Here is a 19,560-nt window from a genome sequence, read left to right on the forward strand (position 1 = left end):
CTGCATAATTTTCATGTTTGTATATATATATTATATATAATATATAATATATATATTATACTATATAAAAATATATATAATATATTATATATAATATATTATATATTATATATAATATACTATATATAATATATATATATATATATATATATATATATCTCAGGAGTACCAAAAACGTATACAACGTTGTTCAAACAGTAGTTCGCCATAATCAAAAGTGTCTGGATGCTGATAGTAACCACTTTGAGCACCTCTTGTAATTGCAGAAATCAAACATGACTTGTATTCATCTTTTGTTATCGGTATATATTGAGTATTACAATTTTAATAGTTTTGTTCTTTCTTAAAATGTGTATATATATTTTTGGCACCCCCTGTGTGTATGTATTCATATATATATATATATGAATATATATGAATATGTGTATGTATATATATATATATATATATATATATATATATATATATATGATTGAGTTGAAGAGTTTGTTTAATCTTTGTTTTGGTCATATAGATGGTTACCTTTCCATTTTTTTTTTTGCTATTATTATATATAATGTTACAAAGAAAAGTTTTGCACATAACTATGCCAGCCCCCCTGATTATTTTCTGGCAGTGAATTCCAGAGTGGGATTGCTGGAACAGTAGAAAAGAACACTTTTAGACTCTTGCAATGCACTCTCAGGTTGCTATCAAGAAAAGGTGAACAAATTTACAAACTCACCAGGGTTGTGACTGGTGACTCTGTTGAGACTGGTGACTGGTTGAGACAGAGACTGGTGACTCTGTTGAGAGTCATAATCTTTTTGTTTGGTCCTTAATAATTTGATTTTAATTTTCCCTTTCTCTAATCAGGCAGGAAATTTTCTACATTTATTAACCATATGTGTTTCCTGTAAATCATCTCCTTGTATCCTTTGTCCAGTTTTCAACTGGAGTCAAAATCCCTACTCATCTTTGATACTTGACTTAAGTATCTCATGGTGCAGTTCTGACAACCGCACAGATCACCCCTAATCCAGGCTTCTTTTTTTAACAGGATTGCATGTGCACATTAACTACTAAAATTTTGATTCTCTACTGTAACTATTTACATGCCTGTCTCCCCACTGAACAATGAGCAGCTTATGGGCCAGCACTGAGTCTTATGTATTCTTTTCCTCAGTACCTAACCAACTGCCTGGCAAAGGTATGTGTCAATTAAGACTTATTTAATGAACTAATGAATAAGTCAGTGAAGATAATTGAAGAGTTGACTTTTAACTTAACATGGATTTCATCAGGATAGCATATCTACATTTTGTATGAAACAGAAAGGATCACTAAGTCCTTGGATAAACCTATGCAAACTTGTTTAAAGTAATATAAATGCTAATCAAACAGCCTATGACAATCCACATGATTAAACTGTTAGAGACTGAAATACTGCTGAAAACTGTTTATTCAAAAAAGAAAACTAAAACTTTTTCTTGTTTTTATTTGGAGAAAAGTAAATCTTCTGCAAAATATTATAAAGTTATGTTTATTGGTTCATCTGGGGTCTTTTCAAATTACCTCGACAATTATCATACCACACCTCCCAAAAGGAGAGCACAAAGATGCACTTCCTCTGACAATAAAACACGCATGTACTTACACAATAAATATACAAACGAAAGTTAAACTTTGAAAATGACTGCATTTTTCATCACATCGTACTCTCAACTTATAATTCACATATTTCTAATTTGCCCATTTCACAGTGTTGCTATACAAAAATACCTCACACATACGTACCCAGGTTAATACAATCACTGAGATAAACCAGAGGTGAAAAATGGGGTTGCTGCTAAATTGGAAATAAGGCAAAAGGCAAATCCTCTTGTCTTTGGAACAGATGGCAGAATGGGGGTCTCAGGTCTACTCAAATGTAGTCGGCTCTCCACTGCATGTATTGGGGTATAAAGGGACTCTAGAGATGCTGAAACCCCCGCTCATGTCCCCAGTCTGTTCTTTCACTAAAGGTGAAAGTTCTTACTTGAGTTGGGTTTAGAGTCTCTTGTTTGTTTTAAGAACTGCAGCTGTATTTTCCCCACTTTTCCCTTTGGATCATAGTGTTGCTAAGCTTTGTAAACATTTAAATGTACAATTAAAGTGCTCAGTTGTGCTCCATCTGAGCCCATCCTGCGCCTGTCTGGAAAGTGCATAGCTCTCAGGAACCTCCGTAAAATCTTACTTCCTACACAAAGAGCAGAATATGATTGTTAATAGGTAGATGTTAAGGTCATTGCCACCACCCTGAGGTGAGGTTGCCTGAGACCTGGCTGGGCTTTTTGATGTGTGGAATGCCCTGCTGCTTCACACAACCACAGGTAGTGAACACGGCTCTCTGGTAAGTCACACATCACTGTTTTTCAAAGAAGCATAAATCCCTCCCCTAAAGAATTCATTAACACGATAAACTTATGAAATGGAGGTGCCAAAATTGAAACAATATTTTGTAGCCCACTCTAAACTTTTGATTCCTACTGACATTCCTGTTTCAATACACAAGAAACTGTAATTTAAAAGATAAAAATTAATTTTTCTTCTCTGGGTTGTGGGCATAGTCACATCTTGCTTTGTGTCTACTTATTTATAGCTTTGCCTCTCCACATGAGGCAGTGAACACCTTCCAGATGGTGGCTGTGGAAAGGCCCCTCCGAACTCCTGATTTGGCTATATTTCCCACCTCACTCCTCTGAGGAGTCTCTATAATTTACGCATATTTACATCAATTGGCAAAGAAAATAATGAAATGGGTAATTATGATACAAAGTAAACACATCAGGTTTCACTAGAAATGAATTAGGTAAGAAATTTTAACACCCATCACGTAACTAGACAGTGATGTTTCTATTGGGTTTAAATAAAAAATTAGGTACACCGAGTACAAATGTCATAACAATTAATATCATCTCTTTAAGACCAATAACACTGTTTACAATACATGAAATTTTAGTCGCTATTAATAACCTGAAATGAAAAAATCTGCTGAACTGGTTCATGGATATAGAGTGACAATACATAGTTAAGATATCAAATACTTTTGAAAATACCTTTAGATGTTTTGTTATGGGAGATAACTTTTAAGGATTTAAGTTGTAAGATTTTTTTTGTCGTGGTTCTTTGACGGCAAGTGTGATACATTCCTCAGCTTACCAGAGAGTGTAAAACATTGTCATAGCCTGGATTCTATCTCAGTTTGGCAGGAATTGCTGTGACAATTTCTATACATAAGAGGCCTTATAAAAATCTTGTGGAAAAACATCCGAAATACTGATGTTCTGAAAATGATGAAAATCCAAGGGTCCACAATTGAGATCACAGATAGAAAACGCAAGGCACGGAGGTCTCCGACTTCAGAAGTTTCATTTTTCTTGTCGACAGCTTTAAATGCTCCATAGTAAGCACGATACTGTTTTAAAGAAAAACATTCCATTATAATAGCGAAAGGTTGGTGGCAGCAATACATTCACTTACTTCACTTAGGACACATTACTTTTCTGTAAGAGCATTGCAGCTCAGTTTGGAATGTTCAGTTTTGGTAAATTTATAAGCAGCGAAGGCCGCTGCAGCTGATGGGTGCAAGCGAGGTGCCTGGAAGTCACAGGGTCAACCTGGGAGGTTCAGTGGAGGTGAGAGACCTCATCTAAGTCCCTGGAGGCTGTTCTATCTGCTGTGAACCCTGGAATTTCCAGGTCCCTGCCAGGCTATGCAGAGGAAGGGCTGAGGTGGGACAAATCCAGTCACTGAATCTTTTACAAACAGGGTCACCACATCACCCCACTTCCATAAATACAGAGATTCTTTTCCATATTCTCTTCACTTCGCCTTACTTTCTTCTGCCTGCTTCCTATCCTCTCTGATTAGTTAGCTCAGAAATTAGTCACACTTTTGTGACATGTCACATGTATGGAGACATCAATGAAACAGAAGTTTTTAGTCGATGTGAAGAGATAAGAAATCCTCCAGTGAAAAGACAGGAGATTTGCAAAAGGACCAGTTCAATTCATGTAAGTTATTTATTCTTAGCATCTTAGCATAGATGGTTACCTTTCAACATCCTCTTTTCAGACTAGGAAAAAAAAAACACCACACATAGAAATGCAAGCCTACTTTCTTGTGCCCAGTGACTCCCCTTGTCCTGACCCTTCCTGGGGTGTCTGTGGCCTCCTCAGAGCCCTGCAAACTACCTGTCCCGTGGCTTTTCCTGCCATTCAGCCAACACTGCTGACTGGACAAGCACCACCACTGCCTCCCACTCCCTTGGAGGCCAGCCACTTTTTCTTGATGCTATTATACTCCTTCTGCCTACTGAGAGTCTAAATCCATAATGGGACAAAATGGACTCTAATGGGATGGAATATGCAAACTCAACATTTGTGGGAGGGGACATGAATAAGTGGACACACCAGACCCATTTAGGGCAATCAAGGAATATCTGCTGGAGGAGATGTGTTTTCCCATAATTGTTTCCTTATCTTTTCACTCTCTTTTCTGCAGAGCACTTCAGTAGGCTCAGCTACTCGCATCTACTGCACTTAAGAAGATATACTTATACCATGTCTGGAAGCCCGCTCCCATCATCATTGTTTAATAATATTAATAGTAATAATAATGACTAATGCCCATGTTTTCAGGCACTGTTCTAAGCATTGTACTTTGAAAACTTCATTTCATCCTCACAAAAATCCTATGAAGTATGATCATTATCCCCATTTTACAGATGTGGAAACTGATTGTGTGCCCAAATCCTACTTCTTTACAAGGTCGACCTCAAATGTTACCCCCTTCAGGAAGCCCCTTTATGGTAGTGACTAAGCACATCAGCTTTAGAGTCCAACTATCTGGGTTAGAGGGAATCTCCTCATTGACTGTGTGACTTCAGGCAAGTTATTCCATTTCCTCCTCTATAGAATTGTACCTACCTTCCAGGATTGTTATGAAATTCGAATAAGATGAGTGAAACCTTGACCATAGGTCCTACCATATCAAAGAAGTCAATAATTAAATATTATTATTTTGTCAATTAGGAGTGACTCCTTTCCTTCTCTAAACTCCCTCCCACCCCTGGTATTTCAGCAGATGTGATGTTTTTCTCACTTTAGATCCCTACAATGAATGACAGTGTCTTGAATGTTGTAGATAACGGATATGTGCTGAATGGATAAATGATGCCAATAGTTATGCACTTAAGCTGGTTTAAGAAACAAAGCTTTATGTGACTTTGTCTTTAGATTTGCTCCTTTCTCCTCAAAGTGCAGTGCAGCAAAATATAACTCCAGCTATTTCAGAATATTTGATTAGCTGGGATCTGGGTAACTGAATGGTACTTATGTAATTAAAACAAACCATTTTATTTCTATGCAGTATTTCTCCAAGTCAATTCTATTGCATATTGCTAGGTTATTTGTATTTTCAAGTCACTTGATTTGTGTTAGAAGTGTATTGCTCTATACCTGGCCTTTCAATTTAATGTAATTTATTTTTATTTTTTGAGTTTACTAAAAACACAACATAACTTCATTCATGACAGTGACCCGAAGTACGTATTCTATTAATTCTCACAAAATATCAATTTGAACACAATTTAGACTTTCAAAAGGTCTTTGTCAATCAATAGTATTCTTGAGGACATACTTCATAAACTGTTCCCATAAGAGATGCTAAAGCGACACACCTCATAATATGTACCTGGCATTTTTTAAGTAGTTCCATTTACACAAAGAAAATCATTGTGAGAAGAACGCCCTCTGTTAGATTTAGGAGTCCATGAGAAAATGCTGTTGCCCACTCACTGGAGACTGATCTTGCTGGGATATTTTTGTTCCAGATGGCTCTCTGGATTCTAACGCCGTCATCTATCCAGTCCATCCATCACAATATGCTAAACATTGTCCCCTGCTCTAGCCCTTTAAATCCACTTCCGACCCTGTCCCCTGGGCCCATCTTTTGCTTACCATCCCTTACTTGCCTGTAACCATCTCCTTTGGCAGGAGCATCCTGCCCATTCTTTCTACAGCAAAATGAAACACACACACACACACACACACGTTATCAGTACATGTAGGATATCCTCTATCACTTCTCTGACTCCATGGATTTTGGTAAATGCAATCCCACAAGCTCATACTTATCTTTGCCTGGCGTCTAGGCCTCTCAACTAACACATTTAATCTATACATGAACACCCTCTCTCGTCCACCCTCAGTCCCCTATCAACAACCCTCAATGCAAACTGTGGTTTCCTAAGGTAAGAATAATTTTGATGAAAATATGTTAGAGAATGTGCTTCATTAGAGAATATGCTTCAAATTGCCTCTGAAGCTCACCCCACATTCTCTATACTTTCTTCCTACTGTATCAAATTGGAAATTTGAAAACTTAATCTAGTTAAGTATTTTGCTCTAATTCAGCATTACAGCAAAGTTAATTTTTTAAAATCATACTGCAACAAACTTTCCACTGGCTTAACGAAATATAATATTTATACTATGAGTAAGGTGTTGTTGTTGTTGTTTTTAAGTCTTTCCCCCTTCACGTACTGCCTTATTTTTTCCAGTCACTAGATCCATTCCTTAAAAAAGTGATTTTCAAAGTGTGGGGGTCTCCAATACCCTTTCAGTGTGTCTGTTGGGTCAAAACTACACTCATTAAAAAAGACGTTATTTGCCTTTTTCACTTTCATCTTCTCACAAGTGAACAGTTTTACAGAGGCTATGTGACGTGATGACATCAGCACCACCATGGCTAATGTGCTTGTGTGTTCTTGTGTTTTCTAGACTTTTCTAATGTAGTAGGTTCAGGAAATACGTATGTGCATTTTCACAGACTGTTCTCAGTACTTCTGAGCTCTTAATATCCTTTTTTTTTCTGTTTTTTCTGCTATTATTTCTATAACTTTATTATCATTCAGTTTGATATTTATCAATCATTTTGAAATCCCAAAGTTTCCCTTTCACCTTTGCAAAAACACAAGAAGTACATGTTGTTAATTTGTTTTGGAATAGAATTTTAAAATTTTTCTTATTTTTAATTTCTAATATGATAAATACTGATACATATAATGCATATAATAAAGCTTTTTAGGTCCTTAATTATTTTTAAGAGTAAAAAGGGGTTCTTCAAGTAAAACAAGTTTGAGAACCACTGCCTTAGAATATAAAGCTATCTCCTCTGGAGATCATATTTCTAAATTAATTTTCCATGTCCAGTCGGCAATAATAACCGGAAATAATGATTAGTGATAGTAGTGACACTCATTTTTTTAGGCCAGGCACCTGGTTAGGTTCTCTCTCTCTCTCTCTCTCTCTCTCTCTCTCTCTCTCTCTCTTTCTCTCTCTCTCTCTCTCTCTCTCTATATATATATATAAAAAAAACTTCATGTATATATTACTTCAAGTCTTCATAACTATCTTACAGAACAAGTATGGTTATCCTCATTTGACAGATGAGAAACCTGTGGTCAGAAAGGGTAAATAAGCCACTATCATCATTAATAAGTGATGCAGCCTGATCAAAAATCTATGTCTATTGCTGAGGCCCTTATCCTTTCTAGAAAATGACAGTTCCTGTAAGAATGCTGTTTGCATTGCATATCTTTGGAACTTTACAACTTTTTTAGGGAATCACTTTCAAATGCATTATTTCCTTCAATATTCGTAATCCCATATGAGTTATTTAAATCCCCTTAGAGATGTCTCTAAATGCAACGTTCTTTCCACTGTATTATACTGTGATTTTTTATTATTCTTACTAAAAACACTCAAACTCAGGACATGATTTCCATGCAGTTGGCTCTTGTCTGCTTCTATCACAGCATAGGTAAAGAAGGCTGTTACTTTAGAGCAGGAACTGCAGACATTTTCTGTAAAAACGGCCAGACAGTAAATATTGTAGGTTTTATGGGCTAAGAGGAAAATAGTGACTATTCAGTAGGTACTTATATGATAAGAGAAAACACATTTCCACAACTTTCATTAATGAGATTAAAAATGTAATCATAATCATAATTAACTACAAATTTTGTAATACTAAGGAGAAAAATAAAAGTATTTTTTTTCATGGGATAATATTTGGCTTAATTTGGCTTCCGAATTTGTGTGTCCTGTCATCACATTGATTGCAAATGTTCATTTGTGAAAACTATTAACTCCAGAGCTGTACAAAAACAGCAGGCAGGATGGATGTGGCCTGTGGGCTGTGGTTGGCCAATTCCTGCTTTACAGTGTAGTTCTCCAAATGTGACCCCAGGTCAGCTGGTAACTTGTTAAGAATGAGAATTCTTCAAAATCATCTGAATCAGAAACTCTGGGGAATGGGGCCCTGTCATCTGTGTTTTTTAAAGTCCTGCTGATAATTCTGAGCATGGTCAAGTTTGAGAACCACTGCTAAATATCTATACCTATACCCATATCTATTTATATAGATACAGATTTGTTTATTTATTTGGAGGAGTTCTGATCCTAACTCTGCATGATGATGCTACTACAGACCACTCATCCCCCTCCCACATTGAGGCTTTCATTTAAAGGAAAATTTCATTATATTTCACCTTCATCCCCCTTGACAGTAACATCCAAAATTGCTATGTTTCCGTAAGAAACTTAACTTTCCTATTCACAGAAGTCTCAGGACTCCAAAGACATTGAATTGACAATGAATTTATAAAATGTTGTTCATGTTGAACAACTACACTAGGGATGGGAGTTAGGTGAGAGGGAGAGGAGTAATACTAAAAAAGTTTTCTCAAACTTCAGCCACACTCGTAGGTGTCTTGGCGGGGAACCCACAAGGAAATATCTTCAAAACCATGAGGTAAGTTGAAACCCCGAGATAATGGCTTTCATGTCACCCTGCCTGCCAACATTGAAACAAAACCAACCTGTCAAAACAAGTTATTGAAACGACACCAGTGGCTGAAACGTACTTGCACATCTGCCTGTCCAAAAAGCCTCTCCGCCTTTATTACCTCTGCCCTTCGCGGTAGTAGCACCAGAAACAGCATCCAGAATCCTCAAAGTTTTTTACGCACGAGGTTTTAAAAACCAGATCTATGCGTTTAGTCATTTACCTCTGCAAATGACTCTGGTAGGATTACATCTTCCCTTATTCCCTTTCCACACCAACACCTGGGAGAACTTCCAGACGCCATCCACCCATTTCTGACCCCACTAAAATCATGGGCAGGTATAATGAAACAAAACAAGAACTAGCCATCGGGAAGTAGGAAAGGACTCATATTGCAAAGGAGGAGCCAAGTTCTGCGCCTCAGCGTTCTGAGGCGCAAAACTAACAAATCTTAACGGAGGGAAGCAGAGAGGAGGGGGTTGAGACACCATTGAACTCTGTCTTTCCCTTCCTCTCTCTGACTTTCCCTTTTCTCGCTCAACATATTGGGTTATACCTCTTGGGGCTGTGAAGGGAAAGAACCGGATCTGGGGAGCGCAGCAACAAACCCTCCAGGCCCTGGGCGCAGTTTCTCTTGCGCCACGTCCAACACGCCCCACCCTTCCCGCTGGGCACCCCCTGGGCACCCGCTGCCCGATGCGCTCCAGTACCCCGCAGGCTTGGCGAGGGGCGACTCACAATTAAAGGCAGGGAGCACACGGTGAAGAGCATCGTCATGAAGGCAAGCAGCAGGAGGTGATCCATCTCTTCCAGGGGCTGCGGGGTCGCCTTCCTGTCGCCGGCGCTGGGCTCCGCACGCTCCCTGGTCCCGGAACGCGGGAGCCGCTGCAGCCGCCGGTGCATCGCGTAGAGGTTGCGCATGGCGCCCACATTGCACAGCACGATGGCGAGGACCAACACCGCCATGAGGCTGGCGTAGAGCACTGAGTAGCCCAGCACCGACAGCGAGCGCTCCTCATGGACCATCTGGATAAAGCACCAAGTGCCGGGGCAGTACTGCACGAACTTCCCGAAGCCCGCGAAGGGCAGCGCGCAGAAAGCCAAGCAGAAGGCTCCCACGACGGGCGCCACAAGCGCGCCCCTGCGCAGGGTGATGTGCTGTCGGTAAAAGAAGGGGTGCCCCAGGGATAGCCAGCACTCCATGGCCATGGCCAGGAGCTGCAGCGTCGAGGCGAGCCCGAAGAAGGACATGATGAAGGCGAAGGCTTCGCACAGCGAGCTGCCAGGAGGGGGAAGCAGCCCCCACAGGCTCCGGTTCTGCGAGTAGGCCGCCAGCACGAAGGGGCTCACCAGGGACTTGCCCAGCAAGTCGGTGACAGTCAGCCCGCACACCAGCACGTAGAAGACGGATGGCTGCGGGCGCGGTGAGCGCAGCGGGCACGACCCCAGCCCCGAGCGCGCCAGCAGCCCCAGAGCCAGCAGGTTGCCCAGGAGGCCCGCGCTGAAGAGCACCCAGCCCATTGTCGCCGCGTAGCCCTTCTCCACCGAGGTGCTGTTTTGGCAGCGGTAGAACGACGGCATCATGGTGGGCGGCGCGGTGGGCCAGAGTGGAGGCTGCGGGAGGGCCAGGACGCCGGCGTCCGGGTGCGGAGGAGAACCCCGCCGCTCCATGCGCGCCTCGGGCGGAGAGGCTGCGCCGCTGAGGAAGCTCCGCGGGCCGCCGGGTGTGCCCGACAGCCGGCACCTCCTATCTAAACTCTCAGGTCACACCCCTCCCGGAGGGGCGGGACGTGCTGCTCGCTGCGCACCCGGCGCCGGCCCTGGGAGCGCGGAGCAGCCCAGCGAAGAGCTCGACCCCGAAGCTTCTGGTCCTAAGGAGAGGCAGACCCTCATGCCCAAAGTCGGAGAGAAAGAAGGAAAGTGGCCAGAGTCCGAGCACCCCGGCTCAGCACTTTCTGCGAGGCAACAGAACTACTGAAATGGAGGGGAAATGAAGCAGCAGCTACCACGGAGGAGGGTGGTGCAAAGAAGTGGTGGAGGAACTCTGGTGGTGTCCAAGAAGAACGCTGAAGATGAAGGCATTGAAGAGGCTGGGAAAGGTTTACCACCTAGTTTTTGAATTAGTAGGTTAAGGAGGGTATAAAGGTAACTAACATTTGTATAACACTTAAGCCTTAGCTCAAACTCTCTTCTTGATCTGTGCACCAATGAAAAATGACCTTCATTGCGTAGGTGAGAAAACCCGAGACCTTGGAAGGTTAAGTGATCTGCCCAAGGTGACAAAGCTAGTCAGTGGCAAAGCTGGACCAGAAACCCGGATCTTATATTTATAGAGTCGGTCAGTGTTGGCTTCTCCTCCCAAAAGGTTGGCCAGATTTCAGGGAAGTGGCTGCGGGGAAAACCAAGGGAGATGTTAGCTCTGGGTACGTGAATTACAGTGGGAGGAGTGTTGTTAAGAGCTCTAATGTTGTCATCAAATAGACCTGGGCTCAAGTCCTAATTCTGCTACTCACTGCTTGTGTGACCCTGAGGGCCTTGCTTAACCTCTCAAGAAGTAACCTCTAGCTAACCCGACTGGCTCTTTCGAGGCATAGGGATAACATGTAAAGTGCAGACGCATAAGAAGTGCTCAGTACACTGCAATTGTCAGGATGCTCACCAGTTTTACGACAGCTGTTTTAGTAGCGGATGTTTAACTGCAGTTTTTAGCATAAATTTTGAAGCCAGAAAATAGTAGACTCGACTTACAGCGTTCTCACGCTCTAGGTTTGTGACTCCTAGAATACATTTCTTCCCTTCTCACCTTTGACTGGGCTGTGCCACAGAGGCAAGGGAGTTCATTGTGATAAGTCTGATTTATTTCTGTAATTATCACTTGATACCCTGGGATAGAAAATAGCTTTGTGCATGGAATTTGAGTGCAATGACTGGGGCAATAGTATGTGAGCAAATAGAATATGCTTTGGCTTGAAGAAGCTCATTTCTAGGCTGAGTACCTGTTCTAATGGATAGACCCAGGGAGAGAAAAAGATCCTTGAGCTTTGAATGTGAAAGCTTTAAGGGTAGCCAGAGAGCCTGCCTCCAGACTGAAAGCCTAGCCAGTAGTTCTGGCCACCAGGTGGAGACAAAGAATCCAAGCTTTGGAATTAGATAGTTCTGAACTCTACCACGAGCTGTGTGACCCTGCAATCCCTCTGAGTTTGTTTCTTCATAAATAGGATGTGGGACTTATGCTGATCTCACAGTGTTGTGAAGTTGAGAAAGCACAAAGTGTTACAGAGTAATAGTAATAATAAAAGTGAAAATTTATAGGCCCTTATGCTGGGCATTCTCTAATCCGTGCACATCTATCTATTCGCTCAATTAAGAAGGCTTTCCACACAGTTCCCTTGTCTTCTATCTTCTCCCTCTCATCCCCGCCTCCAGCCCCTAATGAATAATGATGGGTTCAGAAGATCCCACTTGAGTTAATGAGGTGAAAGAAAGAGAAAGCCCTATAACCAAAAGACACAGGATCTGAGATCTCTCCAGACACACACACACACACACACACACACACACACACACACGCTTACAACTTACACCAATTACAGGATGTTCACTATTTCCTGAAGTCCCACTATGGTGCCCAGAAAAGGCCCAGTAGACTCTAGCTTAAGAATCTTCCTCTAAGGACACTGTAGGGGTGTTCTCTGAAGTGTACCTACACCAGTTCTTTGCACCCTTATTTTTGTGTTACAGATACCTCACCTCCATACTCCTTCTAAGAGCAGCACAGGGAGAGAGGAGCCCAGGACTGTAAACAACTTTTTCAAAATAACTCCAAAGTGTGACTGAAGGGACAGCTGTGGCTCTCTGACATGGTTTATACATGTCATGCTTCAAAGTTAGTGGTCTTGAACGGGTGCAATTCAGGAAACCACGTGTTTCCTCCTGGTCAGTGTAGCTGGCATTTACCATGGGTTTCCGGCTGCTTTCCTGCCTGCTTTGCTCTTGTTCACCCTGCTCTGTTCTCAGGCTTAAGTTTGGGGTCTCGTGTGCCTCCTCCTAAGAAATCTTATTTTACAGCTTCACTTTTCAGCCAAGAAAAGTATCATTTGTTCATACATCAAGTATGTGTTTTGAGCTCTTACTTTGTGCCAGGCATGGGGTGGGGAGTGTGGGCACTGAGGAGTATACAGTAAATAAAGGAAGGCAAATGTCATTTCATGTGACTTTTACATGCTTATATATTTTACAGTGGTACCTCAGTTTTCGAACGTAATCCGTTCCGGAAAACCATTCGAGTTCTGAAACCTTTCAAAACCGAGGCATGATTTCCCCATAGAAAGTAATGCAAAATGGATTAATCCGTTCCAGACCTTTAAAATCAACCCCTAAAACTGCAAATTTAGCATGAATTTTACTATCTAATGATACCATAGATCCATAAAATTTACGCGTTCGTAAACTGAAATGTCCGTCAGTGGAGATGTTTGAAAACCCAGGTGCCACTGTATATCAGCTTTCAGAGTAACAAGACTAAGTTTTTTTCTTCAGAGGGATTTTTATTTTAATTGGGATGGCAAAACTGTGGGTTGATATTTTCCCCTTTCTTTTATTTATACTTAATTTAAATTTTTTTAATTTTTCAATTAAAGTTGACACTCAATACAGTGGTACCTCGGTTTTTGAACCTAATTCATTCCAGAAGACTGTTTGAGTTCTGAAATGTTCGAAAACAGCTGACAGCTAGGCCTCAGGATCTTGCACTCAGCGGAAGCTGCGTGACATGTTCGACTTCCAAGGTGTGTTCAAAAACCGAAGCGTTTACGGCGTTCGTAAACTGAAATGTTCGTCAACGGAGACGTTAGAAAACCGAGGTACTATTGTATTATATTAGTTTCAGGTGTACAGAATAGTGTTTAGACATTTATATAACTTATGAAGTGATCCCCCTGACTAGTCTAGTACCCATCTGACACCATACATAGTTACTACAATGTTATTGGCTATATTCTCTGTGCTGTACTTTACATCCCTGAGACTATTTTGTAACTCAATTTGTACTTCCTAATCCCTTCACCTTTTTCACACAGCCCCCCGACCCCTCTCTCATCTGGAAATCATCAATTTGTTCTCTGTATCTATGAGTTTGTTTCTGCTTTGTTCTTTTATTTTGCTTTTTAGATTCCACATATAAGCGAAATCATACAGTATTTGTCTTTCTTGACTTATTTCATTCAGCACAATACCCTTTAGGTCCATGCATGTTGTCGCAAATGGTAATTTCATTCTTTTTTATGGCTGAGTAATATTCCATTATATGTATGTATCACATCTTTTTTATCCATTCATCTATCTTAGCTATTATAAATAGTGCTGCAGTGACATAGGGGTGCATGTATCTTTTCAAATTAGTGTTTTGGGTTTCTTTGGATAGCTACCCAGAAGTGGGACTGCTGGGTCATATGATTAAGAGGGAATCTTAATGAAAACATCTTGGGCCCAGTTACATGGTAAAGTTATCTTCATTATCTGCAGAGCTGTACTTAATTTGGTTATAAGACTAATCTCCTGGAAAAATATATATGGCTTAATGTGAACTGACAAATTTGAATATATAATTCTATTGTGATTTATGTAAATGTATAACATATATATACTCATGGAAAAGACCTAGAGATTGACATAGGCAAATGAAACATTGACTTAAACTTGAGAGGGGATGGCAGAAATATTTCTTCTTGGATTTCTGATATTTTCAGTATGGTATCTGTAATTATTAACTAAAAAGATTTTACACAGAAAGCAAGTGGCCGGATTGTAGGAAGGGAGAAGAGTAAAAGAAAGGAATAGTTTTTCCTGGATCCATCCTGACTATGCTTCTAAATCTTATCCATCCCTCATTTCTACTGAACTCCAAGCACTATTTTTAGGCTGGGGATTGTGAAGAGCAGATAATGGAGAGGAGGAAAATTACAAAGCAAGAACAAAATTAACTACCAATCTGGGAGCATCTTCTGCATGCTAGAGGCCATGCTAGATGCTTCTTCACATCCAGTAGGTTGCTCAGCAGTGTGGTGATGATGACGCTGATGGGACGGAGTCATGCTATATGAATTCAAATCTCAGCCTTGCCCCTTGCTAGCTCTGTACCCTTGAGCAGTCATCTAACCTTTGTAAACCTCAATTTCCTTGTCTGTAAAAATGGGGGTGGGAGGAGGACCGATAATTGTCCCAAACTCATAGGATAGTTATGTGGCTTAAATAAAATAATCTGCATGGAGCAATAGGTTCTCAACTTTGGCTGCACTTTAGAATCACCTGGAGAGCTTTAAACATTTCTGATGCTTCAGCATCCCAAACCAATTATATCAGATTCTCTGTGAGTGGCCTCCAGGCTTCAGTAATTTTTAAGCTGAGGTGAGAACCACTGAACTAGAATGTTAAGCATAGTGCTCTGACAAGCTCTGCACGGCTCCGTCAGTGCTGTTAACTAATGTTTTTATTCCTGCCAACTGAACCAGCAAAGTTTTCTTTCTTCACATACCATTTTTTTCAGATAAGGAAAATGAGACTCAGGGTAGTGATCTCTCCAAGTTCACATAACTAGTAAGTGATGAGGATAGAATGGCGTCCAGGTCTTTTGGATTCCGTAAGACTCTGCTTTGGAGAAAGAGAAGAGCAGAGACAGCAAAAGAGTGAGAAAGGCGAGATCCTGTGATTTCCTGTATTTGCTCAGAAGTCGGGAGGCAGAATTACCACCAGGGTTAGGAAGATGACAGTTCCCCACATTTCTGCTGGTCGCGTATATTGTGGCCAAGTCTACACACATGTCATTTCAGCAGCCATCAGCATTAGGAGCTTGGAGCTCCAACCACCTGAGCCACTGGGCTGGCCATGAAATGTCTTTTCCACGTGTGTCTTTTTATCTGAAGTGAGTCTCTTGCAGGCAGCATTTATAAGGGTCTTCTTTTCTTATCTATTCAGCTACCCTATGCCTTTTGATTAGAGCATTTAATACATTTACCTTGAAAATAATTGTTGATAGATATGTAGTTATTGCCATTTTATTATTCATATTTTCAATCTTCTCCTTCTCCTTCTTCTTCTCCTAGAAGTCTCTTTAACATTTCTTGTAATACTGGTGATGACCTCCTTTAGCTTTTTCTTGTCTGGGAAGGTCTTTATCAGTCCTTCAATTCTAAATGATAGCTTTACTGGGTAAAGAAATCTTGGTTGCAGGTCCTTGCTTTTGATCACTTTGAATATTTCATACCAATCCCTCTGGCCTGTAAAGTTTCTGTTGAGAAATCAACTAAGGGCTGTGTGCCGACAGCTGGAGGAATAACTCTTTTAGTCCTGAAGGGGACCTGGGTAGCACATTAGATTATATCATCCACTACTAGGACAATGCTGGGGGCATCTCAGCTGAGACCCAGAGGCAGTGGGCCCCTCAGCTCCATGTGTACTTACCTTGAGATTAAAGGAGCCTCCCTAAACACCTTTCTGGTGATTCCAGGCAAGTTAGGCCAATGCCTGGGTCACAGCTTCCCAATTCTACTTTTTTATTTATATCATGTCGTGCGGGAGACCCTGCTCGCTGCATCATTTGTCATGCAGGGAGTCACGCGGGGTCTCTTCTGGGGTCTCTAGTCCCGCTCCCTGCATAAGAACGCAGGATATGGTGAGGCCAAAAAGGAACACCCACGGAGCCATAGGTAGGGGAGTCATACTACCATATTCTTGCTGGTCGCTGGGTTGGAGACATAGGAAGCAGGAGACACACTATCCACAGCCTGCTGTCCACTTCTCTCTGCCAACCCACCTCACTTGCTAGCTGCAACCCGCCGTGCTAACTGTAATCCGCTCTTGCTAGCTCAGCCACCATCTTCTTGCTACCCCCATTTTCTGCTAGCGTAGCCACGGCAGTTATATTAGTGGTCAATAGCTCACTGGTTACAGCTGCCGGCCAACTAGCCACAACTGATGGCCATCCAATCACAGTTGATGGCCATTTACTCCCTGAGCAGCACCTTTCCACGTGAGGGCGAGAGCCTGAAAACTGCACTCCTGGCTCTGTCCCCACATACCATTTTTGATCTAGCTTTCCTCAGCAAAGTTTTGGATTTTTATTTCATTTCTCTGATCATGCAATGGTTTTCTTCAGATTCTTCCCATAAGTTCCTCACCCTCATCCCCAAACACAAGTGACCCACTCTGTTGGGTGCCCTCAAAGGAACTGTTATTATTACTATTAATAAGATTGGAGAGAGAGGAAGAGAAATTATCTGGTTCAAATGCTTATGTGATCACCTTGAATTTACATACAGATAAATGTCTCCCTATTAGAGAGTAATCTGAACTGAAAAAAGGATAATCCACAGGCATGCCACTTTTAACCAGTGGATCAAGGTTAGACAGCAAACATCGTCTACATCAGTCAACACGGTAGGGAATGCTGGGAAGAACTTTGTTTTCGAGTCTACGGAGTGAATGAAACTAACAGGAGGGTTGTTGTTTTGGGCAGTGAGGCACTGTGACCTCTGTATGTCTTATAAACCTCATTTGCACTTTTTTTGTACTTGGCAAAAAACATTATTGTTGACAGTGACCACCAACATGACTCAAATTCATAAATTACTCTAAACTGGTGTAAACTTTTATAAGTGTGCAAGCATACATGTTAGACACTGTCTATAAATATTTCCTGAAAATAAATGGTGGGAAAATGCAATGTAGGGTTCAGCGCCTTTCTTTTTCTGTGTCATATCATTTACAGTAATTTACTAACTCATGGAAAATATTATATAATCACAAATTTGCTTTGGAAAAATCAAGTTCTGCTTTTTTTAGTCAAAACTTACTGCAAGAGTTACTTTTAAATGACAGTTTTGTTGTTGTGGAGCCCGATGTCTATAAATAAAGTGATTTAAATAAAGAAAGAAATATTTTTAAAAAGTTTGTATCTTGTGGGTCAGGATTATAAGACTATTTTAGATGAGGCAGCCTGATTTCTAGCTTTAGCAGGGGTTCTAATTATTTGCTAGGTCTTCTACTCTCTTTGCTCCATCATCTTGAAACCAAGAAGGTTCATAAATGTTCACTGAACGTATGAGTGGGATTTGCCCGAGTCACTCTTCAGATAGCATCTATTTTCTATCCTGGCCCCTTTGTCGTAACATTTGCCACTCAGTCCTGCTCTGAATGAATTAGATATCTGAACAGCTCATGTTTAACAAAAAACAAAATTATTATTAAATATAGACTTTTTTGATGAATCCAATTATTTTTTAAACAATTTTTATTTTTCAATTACAGTTGACATACAATATTATATTAATTTCAGGTATACAACATAGTGATTAGACATTTATATAACTTGCCAGGTGATCAACTTGATAAATCTAGTACCCACCTGACACTACACATAGCTATTATACTGTTATTGAGTATATTCCTTATGCTATACTTTATATCTCCATGACTATTTTGTAACTACCAATTTGTACTTCTTAATCCCTTCACCTATTTTACCTATCCCCCAACCCTTCTTCTAACTGGCTACCATCAAAATGTGCTCTATATCTATGAGTTTGTTTCTGTTTTGTTTGTTCATTTATTTTGTTCTTTAGATTCCACATATAAGTGAAATAATATAGCATTTATCTTTGTCTGACTTACTCTACTCAGCACAATACCCTCTAGGTCCATCCATGTGGCAAGATTTCATTCTTTTTTATGTCTGAGTAATATTCCATTGTGTTTATGTACCACCTCTTCTTTACCCATTAATCCATTGATGGACATCCTGGTTGCTTCCATATCTTGGCTATTAAAAATAATGCTGTGGACGTCATAGGAATGGCGGCAGCAGGGCGCACTTTCTGAGTTCTCCTCCAGATCTTGTTGCAAACGGGAACTATAACCCATCGAGGAAATTTTCGCTCACCACACAATATAGTGGAGAGATTCGTGGATTGCTTGAAGCTAAGAAATTCTTGGGGGTAAGCTAACTGGACGGAGCAAGGAGAGGAGGAGGAGAAGCGGCGTGGGAGCGCCCGGCCGGCAGCGGCGGGAGAGCCCAGCCCCCAGCGGAGCCTCAGCTGGCGGGGGCGAGGACCGAAAACCACGGAGCCGGGCAGGCGCGGGATCCCAGGCGGAGCGGAGAGCGCAGAGACCGGGGGTAGGCCCTTTCCCTGCTCCCACGGCTGATTTCTCCCGCCGGGAAGGCGGCGCGCCCTGCGGCGGTCGGGGGCGCAGTCTCCATACCTGGGCCCCTCCCCCCCCCTGCTCTCCCAATCCTACCCCGCCCTTCCAGAGACTGGGACTGGAAACCGCGGTGCAGCCCCGCGGTGCCGGGCGCGCACAGGGGCCCAGGCGGAGCGGAGAGCGCAGAGACCGGGAGGCGGCTCTTTCCCTGCGTCCCGCGGCTGATTTCTCCAGCCGGGAAGGCGGCCCGCCCTGCGGCGGACGGGGGCGCAGTCTCCATACCTAGGCCCCTCCCCCGCCCCGCTCTTCCAATCTTACCCCGCCCTTCCAGAGACTTAAACCGGCCCCTGAACCGAGAAGTGGTATCTAACGCTCACGCTTTGGGAAGCCTGACGGGCAGCCCTGACCCAGGCAGACTGGGCAGTGTGCGTGATTTTGGCTGCGCTAGGAGAGAAGAGACGCCTCCACCCCCAGCCACCACCTTTTCTGGCCTGC

General features: G+C 41.9%; 1 protein-coding gene across 1 annotated transcript; it reads right to left on the reverse strand.

Annotated features, from left to right (window-relative positions):
* Positions 1-1,447: 1,447 nt before the first annotated feature.
* Positions 1,448-10,934, reverse strand: PTGDR (prostaglandin D2 receptor). Its single transcript, XM_033108635.1, has 2 exons — positions 9,610-10,934; positions 1,448-3,436 (listed from the first exon to the last, which is right to left on the reverse strand). Exons 1-2 carry the CDS (start codon positions 10,540-10,542, stop codon positions 3,200-3,202), a joined length of 1,170 nt encoding a protein of 389 aa, XP_032964526.1. The 5' UTR covers positions 10,543-10,934; the 3' UTR covers positions 1,448-3,199.
* Between the last annotated feature and the right edge of the window lie 8,626 nt (positions 10,935-19,560).

The sequence above is a fragment of the Rhinolophus ferrumequinum genome, chromosome 6, assembly GCF_004115265.2.
Source record: "Rhinolophus ferrumequinum isolate MPI-CBG mRhiFer1 chromosome 6, mRhiFer1_v1.p, whole genome shotgun sequence".
Classification (NCBI taxonomy): Eukaryota; Metazoa; Chordata; class Mammalia; order Chiroptera; family Rhinolophidae; genus Rhinolophus; species Rhinolophus ferrumequinum.

Coding starts and splice junctions, on each gene's coding strand:
- PTGDR (XM_033108635.1), bottom strand. CDS start 10,542: ATGGAGCGGCGGGGTTCTCCTCCGCACCCGGACGCCGGCGTCCTGGCC. Junction 3,437..9,609: donor TGTGCTCCCTGCCTTTAATT/GTGAGTCGCCCC, acceptor TCTTTAAAACAG/TATCGTGCTTACTATGGAGC.